The 9,242-nt window shown below is 39.0% G+C and overlaps 1 protein-coding gene across 1 annotated transcript in view; it reads left to right on the top strand.

Annotated features, from left to right (window-relative positions):
- The window catches only part of LOC105450647 (lachesin-like), a 366,968-nt gene extending 360,059 nt beyond the window's left edge, over positions 1–6,909 (top strand). Inside the window, exon 11 of the mRNA XM_011690577.1 lies at positions 6,282–6,909. Coding sequence (XP_011688879.1) covers positions 6,282–6,391 — 110 coding nt within the window. The 3' untranslated portion in view covers positions 6,392–6,909. The remainder of the gene's footprint in view (positions 1–6,281) is intronic.
- The last annotated feature ends 2,333 nt before the right edge of the window (positions 6,910–9,242 follow it).

The following is a 9,242-nucleotide window of genomic DNA, read 5'->3' as shown; positions in this document are numbered from 1 at the left end:
CCCCCCCCCCCTCGGTGCACGTCTCTTAAAGCTGATGGCCCAACGGCGGCGGCGTCGAGAGAAAAATAGATTGATAACGCGGCAACTGTGTGTGAGAAGGCGCGCGCGAAAGTTAACGATGCGGAATGACGGAAAGGCGTTATATAGGCGGAAACATTTCGCCCGCCCTCTGTGCGCGCTACAGTTGCCGTCCTGTAACACCGCGTGAATATAAATATTTGTTGACGTTAAGCCACGACAGGGACTAATATTTTATGGCGGGCGGAACGATACTTTTTGACAACGTGCGTGCGTACTGTTTATTTATTACGCGAATATATTCCCCCACATTGTATCGAATGTCGAAACGTCACGTTTTAATATTGTGTACAGTATACACTATAAGGTTCAATTTCAATCGGTGAACGTAGCACTTTATCGGCATTTTATTTCGAGGTGAATTTACCGAGCGATTGCCCGGAAGACAACACCTCACTCCGATCAGCCTTATGTAACCGAAAATGTATCGCTTAAAACATGTCTTTGGCTCAGTTTACGACACGTGTCAATATATCATATGGCGCCATGCGCGCGTCATGATAAAAAATATAAAAATTCACCGTGTCCTTGGATTTAGTCAAATTTTCCGGAGCACGTCGAATATACACTGGTTTAGATTAAAGACCCTATAAAAATTAAGAAATTCGCTAACTCGTCACGTGATTGTTAATGAACTTTGATTGGCTGGGGTATACGGATCGCACAACTAATTGTGCTCCAATCAATCAAAGACTGCCGATATTCACTGTCAGTGCTGAAAATCTATAGTGCACGTAACGTATATTATAGATTTTCAGTACTTGCAGTGAATATCGAAACGCAGCCAAAATAAGGTATAGTGTGACTTCACGGAGCACAATTGTGCGATCCAAACCCCAGCCTGCAAGCAGACAAAGCCCGACGAGTTGGCGAGTCTCTTCTTATATAGGGATTTTAGATAACCGGCTAATCGGCGATGCGATTTGCGCGAAACGTTTTGTTTCGCCCTCGGCGAATGTATACGCACAGCGCGCGCTGCAATGTGAAAAAAATACATAATTCTTCGACGAAAAGTGCCAATAATACGTACATCATATGTTCCCGACCGGCGCACCGCGATATTTCACGGTGGCCGGGCCGAGGGGGGGGATCGGGGAGGGGGCGGATGCGGTGTGTATGCACCGGGACGCCACACGCGCGCGCGAGCCATTTTATTTTGCAATATAATGCTTGACTCCTCGTCGTCCGCGCGGCTTGACATATTGGACGTGATAGGGAGTAATCTGTTATACCGCCCTGTGTCCACGATAGAAGCCTGCAGGCGGCACCCACCGTCCACCTCCCCCGCCTCCCCGTTGCATCTACGGTGGCGCTGGAACGACCGATATATTTCCCGGTATACACTTCCGTATGCGGATTCGTATACGGGGAAATATAGTGGCGCGAACGCGAACGCGTGAGCCGGATCGGCGATAAATCAAGGCACCGCAACGTAAATAAAATCTTATGGAAACATTCCGGGAGAGAAAGGGCCGGAGGGGGAGATGGGAAAACGGGGTTGCGCCATCCTTTTCGCCCTTTTTCCGCGGCCAATTTGAGATTATCCGCGTAGCACGTAGCTGCTCTGAAGAACCATTATTGACTCGGTCGGGGTGATAACAACGGGGGAAACGATAACAATGATATACACGACGCGACGGTATAGATGGTACTCCCGTGAAATAAATGCGTAAGCACTAGTTGGAGGAAAAAGCTCTTGTCGATATTGCACAGAGACAGCTGAGACAGATATCGTAAAATACATTTTGTGCGTCATGTGTTGTTTTACTTATACGTATGTGCTCATGTATATTCCACGATTTCTTGTCGTAAAATTCGATTTGACCTGGAGCGATTCTCCGAAATTGGAATTGTTATGCGATGCCAATTTAGAATCGTACGTGTGACAAATCGGCTTTTCACGAATTACGTTCAAATAAATTCTTGCTCGGTAGAAAATATTTTGTATTTATATTAAAAGCGGTCCGCTCATATATGCTTAAATTTTTATGTTGAACTTTTAACATATCCGAGTTTTTAATTTGACATAATGTGATTATGTTATTTGAAATTTAGAATTTAATTTAACATAATTAAGGCTTATCACAATAAAAATTCAAATACAACTCAAAAGGCTTGTGAGTCGAGATGTTTATGCTAATATGTATTTGAATATTTTAAATAAATATTTAATACGTTTCTTGTGTTAAAATAATACAATTTATGAAGTAAATTATTAATAATTTTGTATTTATTTATTAATAAGTAAATACTTTTAATAATTACTTTTAATAATTTATTTATTAATAAATAAATACAAAATAATGTGTAGAAAATTAAAAAGTATTCTAAGATAAATAAATAAATGATGAATGTAATGATCATTTAACGTGATAATTTAACATATTATAAGTATTAATTTTACTAAAGAAATAGGTTTCCACATTTTATTTCCAAATTGTTTTTTACAGTGTTACCTTTTTGTATTAATTTTTGCATAATATTTGTGTAATTTATACATCTTGTGTTAGATCAACACAAAAATTTGAGTAGATCGTTCGGGACATGTGCGAGATGAATTAAATTTAATACAAATTTTCCAACCGTATAGATATATGGATACGGTTATATAATCTTTATTTTATATACATTGTTTATATACGTGTTTCGTCTTCGTTTTAATTTATGTAGGTATTTCTTTGTAAAACTTAGAATGGAAGGAGAAAGATCAAACGAAGAAACTCATACCTTTCTTCTTTTGAACTTAATGAAAATTTGTTATTTATTATTAATTTATTACTTATCCTAATTACATTGTAATTAATTTAAGAGATATATCTTAAATAAACAGACTCTGTTGAGATCGGAAACGCGCCGCGCAGAAGGTTCTGGACGAATCTTCACAATTAATCGCGCGAGAATTATGTCTAGAACTCGAAAGGCATCTCTTGGATAATCCCGGATAGCGTTGCGCAATACTCCGACAAACGCATCGGTGCATCCCGATGGCGCATGTCTATCGAAAAAGCGAAGAGATCTCTCCGCTGTAGTTTCGCTTGGCTGAGGCCAGGATCAGGGATGGCACTCGAGACACACCCGGGGGATTTTGGGACGAAAAGTTCCGCTAGAAACTCCGGTCTCTCTCGCTTATCCAGGAGCCTTCAGCCCGTCCTCCCCATCCCGCGCGCTGCAGAGTCAAGCTGCATATAGTTTTCTCTCACGAGCTAGCACACATACGCGTTCTCGTCGATGCCAGTCGAAACGTATCGCGAAAATATAGACCGTGAAATTTCTAAACGAGATTTAAAGTTTCGCATGGCTAATTTCTATATAGTCGCCGTTTAACCTAACCGCACGTAATTATTAGGATAAAACAAACTTTGTAAAATAATTTTGAATTCTGGAAAAAAGAGATTAAGCCAGCCGTTTACTTCGCAAGTGGCGTAAATCAAATTATACGAAATATAACCGACTTTAAAGTATGCATTGGATTTAAGATGTAAATATTCGTATGCGTATGTGTATATACTTTAACGAGAGATTTCAATGCCTTAACCTGCTTCATTTGCGGAACATGTAATGCACATGGGCGAGAGATTGCAAGCTTGAAGTCAATTTAATTATCAGAAGATAAACTTTGAGAATTCTGTGTAAGCAAAGGACGTCCTCATAGATTACTCCGTTTGACAATGTATACAGCCCTAGCCATAAGTATAAAGCACCCTTAATTTATTACATTTTATTGGAAAAGGTGGTAATAAAAGTCAAAGAAGAATTGACAAAATATAAAAATTGTTATGAAAATAAAAGCTTTTATTTCAATAAAACGGTTTTCCAATTTATTTTTCGTTAGACATCGAACGTTTCTGTGAGGGTGTTTTATATTTATCAATTTGTGAAGGTTTTATATTTACTTATGATCAAAGCTGGTTTTACACATACGTTAAGAATTATATCTGTGAAAAATATTGTGTGTAAGATGTCTTATACATTAAAAATTATCTAACCTAAACATCTAATCATCCTACATAGTATGTGATTAATTATTGGCACATATCGAGCTGATTAATCAGATTAATCGTAAGCTCCCCCGGGTACTGCGAGCTATTAGCGACGCCCTACTGATTTCCCGAGCGCGTTCACGGTATATAAATTATTCGTCGCCTTAATAGTACGCCTTCGCGATTGCTCGTTATTTTACAGCCCGATCGCAGCAAGTCTCCGAGAGGCATTAACATCGTAGATTCGCGAGCATCGTCTTGAAAATATTTTACAAGCGCGATTTCTCAACCGATTCCGCGCGATACCGGTGTTACGCTTTTCGAATCGCGTTAAAATGTACCGCGGGACGTTGATATTGTGATATTACAGGAGCGAGGAACAGTCTTTTCGTGCGTTTCAGCATGTAAATGAATGTTGAGGGAGATATGCAAATATCGTACACGGCGAGTGACACCGACGTATTCTACGGCCAACATATTTTGCAAGTACACGGGTACGATGTGTTTGCGCGGATGACATTTGCGTTCAGCTGCTTTTAAAATGGAAGCAAAGGTAGATGACTTACTAACGTGACGACAAAACATTCTGGCGTGACACTTCTAATAAATAATTCACTGTAATTTATAATTTATAAATAGATAATATTAGTACGAGAGCATGCACTACCGAGCCGTATTATCTCAACTTCGTCAATTTATACAGCACTCACATCGTAAACTTTTACAAATATTTTATATCAAAGGGGCTTATAATATCAAGAAAAGTTTAGATGAATAGATATTACTTTATTATTATTATTATGTATAGTATGTTTTTCATACTATCCTTGTCCTTTTTGCGTGTATTAATTCTTTGAAGATCGAAGTTTTCCAATGAAAAATGACTTATGAACGGTCTTATTTTTTGAGGTCACTCGAAATCGATTCTGCCCTTAGAATTTTTTTAATTTAAAATGGTGGACCTAATTTAAAAAAAATTATTGCTGATCGAATTAAAAAAAAAATCTGATTATCGTAAAACTTAGTTTTAGGGGATTCTCGGTATCGCTGAATTTGAATGTAATCTGAAAATGCATTTTAAAATTCAAAAGGTTAGTAACCTCTAGTGAAGGAGGAATTTATGTCACAGAGCTCATCCGAACAAATCACGAAAAAGAAGTTTCCACTTCAAATAAAATCTTTCATATTCAGTAGTCAGTACTCGCTCATATATTGTATGATATGTACAGGGATATGTAAGGGAGTGACCTCAAATGGCCGGATCACCGATCCATAACAGATAAACAAATACGCCGTGCTTTTGTTTTAATAAAATGTTATACGTTTAATTAATACTGTCATTAAATAAATAATATTATTTTCAATTAGACTGCCGTTGGCTGATTGTTGTTAATACAACATTATTTTTTTCTGTGTACATTAAGAAACCAGGAATCGATGTACCAAAAAATTTTCTTTCGTCATCTTTTAGTCATAGAATTATAGATCTCTGAACGTGTCGTTATATTGAAACCTACCTCCGAATGGCAAAAATGGAACGATCGAAAGAATATTGGTGATTCCCAATTCGACGGGAAGCGTAGTTCCTGATCAGAAATTCAAATTGAATCGAGAAAAGCAGAAACATTTCTGTCACACGAAAATTGCAATAAAGAAGGTACTGTTTTGAAAAATGACATAATAAGCTTGGGGAGAATTCCCGAGTTAAAGTAGATGGACGAAAGGAAGCGCGTAGGAGCGAGAACGTTAAACGGTCGAAACGGCATTTCCATAGGGAACCCACCCGCCTACTTCCTCTTTGCGTGAAGAAGAATGGTGTGGCAGCCTCAGGTGGATCATCTAATATATACAGGGTGTCCTCGCAAGAGACCCCTTATCACAGTACCATGAATTTCATGGCGACTTGAGGACGGTTCTTTTTTTATTTATTTATCTCTCTTTTTTTTTCACAAAACGATGCCTCGAAATAAGGCCGCGCACTCTCGAAACTCAACTCGCTCGGATTTCATAAATTTTTATTTACGGAGGGCTGTCGGACCAGCTCCGACGAGTCCGGTTAAGAAAATATGAACTCCGCATTAATCGAAGACACACACACCTCATGTAAAGGAAATCACGGGGCGCACCTGGGCCACCCCGTATATATATAAACTCGCGCCCAGCCTGTAGAAGCCTCGTGCGTAACGGCTGCCGAGTAACACGCGAAATGCATTTCTGTTTCAGGAAGCGCATACATCATCAGATGGAGTGCGCCGCAGTTGATGGTCGTGGCGGTGCAGTACATTCTCACGGGGCCCTACATGCCCCCCTACGTGCCGCAGACAGCGAATTAAGACGTCCCACCCCTTCTTCCCCCATTGCGCTGCAGGAAAAGAACCACCGTCGCGTCGTCGCGCCGTTCACCTCCGAGGAAAACGGGGGTCGTCGACGATTGGCGCGGCGGAGCTATATAGGCGATGGAGAGGAGCCGCGGGAGAACGCACGGAAACTCCTAAAGTGTATCATCGTCGCCGTATCTCTCGCGCGGGGAGCGCGCTTTTTGCGGACCCGCGTCCGAGCGCGCGCGGATTATGGGGCGCTGATGGGCAGGAAATGTGCTCGCGAATCACGGGCGACTGGTAACGGGTAACTGGTTTACGACCGACAGACACGCTAATCTACCCCTCCGATCTGAAATGGATTCCGATTTGTGCTTTATGTACCGCCCGTCGATCGGACGGCCGATCGTCGCGCGAATCGGATTGAGAGATTTTCACAACGACACGCGAGGTATTACGTAATTTTATTCTTATTAAACGGCCCCGCTCTCTCGCTCCTGCAGATGATACGCTGAAAATACCCTGGCTGTGCTCGATAAAGTCTGTTCTTCGTTATGGTACGTCGTATAATTCTCTATGAAATCGTTTTCACACGCGCGCGGGATCGATAAGCCACTGTGCTCCGCTCGGTCTCTCAGTTACTACCAGAGTTTTAAAATTTAAACGGGCATCTAGAAAGAGCGGGCGACGCCGACATATATTAATCGACAAGCCGCGATACCGATAAGCCCTAAATATTAATGTTACCACGACGTGCCGCGGATAACATCTGAAAGTATTTGAGATAATTTCTGAACAGAGATGAGATAGTACTCGAATAAATTTTACTTGTTGTTGAGTTATACATGTAACGTCGCATTCTCCGTGACAATTTTTGTGATCCCACGAAATATCTTTTTTATGACTAGCGCGATATATGTACCGCAAGCTTTGGGCACAAGTATAAAATACCATTAAATTGACGTAAACGTTTTATATTAAAAGAGAAATAAATTAGAAAACAGTTTTATGGATAAATAATATTCATTTTTATAACAATTTTAATACTTTGTTAGTCCTTTGGCTTTTATTACTGTCTTTTCTAAGAAAACGTAATAAATTCAGGATGCTTTATACTTATGGCCAAGACTGTATACGTGCGTCACATTTTTTTTCATTTTTGCATTATATATTTTTCTAGTTTATTTCTCTCTTAGTTTTCTCAGCATTATTATTGTAAGCTACTCTTTTATCTGCTTATGATCCTCTATTACGTTTTAGTTCGCCGTTTTTTTTTTCAATTTACTATTTCTTCCATTATTCTTTTAATTTAAATAACTGAAAAATGTATTTAGAATTAACACAGAATTATTAGCACTAAGATCCCACTTTGATCGTTAAAGACTTTTCTCTATTTAATTGTGTTTTTTAATTTATATTTGTTACATTTAACGTCTATAATTATAATTTAGCCTTTATTTTTGATATTTATATTTAGTTGTTTGATTTTTTATTATTATTATAAATTATTATTATGTACTATTTACTAATCGTTATACATGTTTATACACCACTATACGTCTTACACTGCGTTCTAAATCCAATATCTTCTCATCTTTAATTTTAGGTACACAGGTTTAGGTTCTCAAACAAGTATTGTTTCTAATATCTCACCTTTGATGTGCAATTTGAGGTATGTTGCGTCTTGCTGTATTACTGTAGAACTGCTTTTCTTTCTAGTCACTGCATATCAATAAATAAATTATTATTGTTATTATTTTAGTATTATTATATGATACGATAAAAAACCACGGGAATTGCTTTAATCATTTGTTTTAGAATGTTTCTAACAAATGTATGCCGCGATATATTGTGTCGAAAAAAATCAAGATAAATATTTCTTTCAGTTTCAAGACTCGTTGTTCCGTAAATATAAAAATAAACTTGATAATCAAACGTGCAAGAAAATTGCGCGTTTTCTCGGCGTGTGTAGATTTACATTTATAATAATTCGACGCACCTCGAGACCAACACGTTATACGTACTGAGGAGACGTCCAGGAGAGATCTCTCCAGAGAAACGGAGGGAGAATTTGATTAATGCCCCGGCACGTGAAAAATGGGGGCTCGCTTCGCGACTCCTCGAAATAGCACGGCAGCGACGCAATGACGTAAGAGTCATCGAGAATTTCTCGTGGATCGAAGAAAAAAAAACAACGTATATAATCTCGCATGCCTCCGACAAAAATTCGTTTCGGGAAAAAAACTCTAATAAAATTATTAGCGAAATTACGGAGGTGAAATGCCTCGCGTCAGGACTGAAATATATCTCGATCGCGCTGCGTGATACGCGCGAATAAATATGTGGGTGTCACGCATCGCGATGCATTTTCTGAAAATGCGCGGACATTTCGTAAAAAGTGGACTTTTGTACCGCGTTTGACACACAAATGACAAGGAACGGTGCCGCATGCTTTTGTACGAATTTTATTGCGCGCGGGGTTGTCAGTTATATGGACCAAAATTAAATTTATTGCAGATCAGCGAGCATTGTTGCTCCGATAAAATTTATATCAACTTCGAACTGTCCGATCCGTCGTGACGACATATTATTGCCTCGTGAAAATTCGACGAAATACTCTATATATGCGTATACATTAAATGTCCCTTCTCCTCCTTCTCCGTTTAATTAAGGGTATACATACATTTTGCCGTTAAAGCGCTGTTGGCAATTTTTAATTATCACGTACGCCGAGACATTATTATTCGCCAATTAAACGTCCCGCAGAATTTTTCCCGTTCTCAAATGCCGATATACATATATATATATATATATATATATACGGGGCCGACGAATGCCTTCACGGAATAAACGGAATGCGAATCGC

The sequence above is a fragment of the Wasmannia auropunctata genome, unplaced genomic scaffold, assembly GCF_000956235.1.
Source record: "Wasmannia auropunctata unplaced genomic scaffold, wasmannia.A_1.0 LD336059.1, whole genome shotgun sequence".
In the NCBI taxonomy this organism is placed as follows: domain Eukaryota; kingdom Metazoa; phylum Arthropoda; class Insecta; order Hymenoptera; family Formicidae; genus Wasmannia; species Wasmannia auropunctata.
Note: the sequence above shows the minus strand (reverse complement) of the source record. Positions and strands in the feature narration are given on the sequence as shown.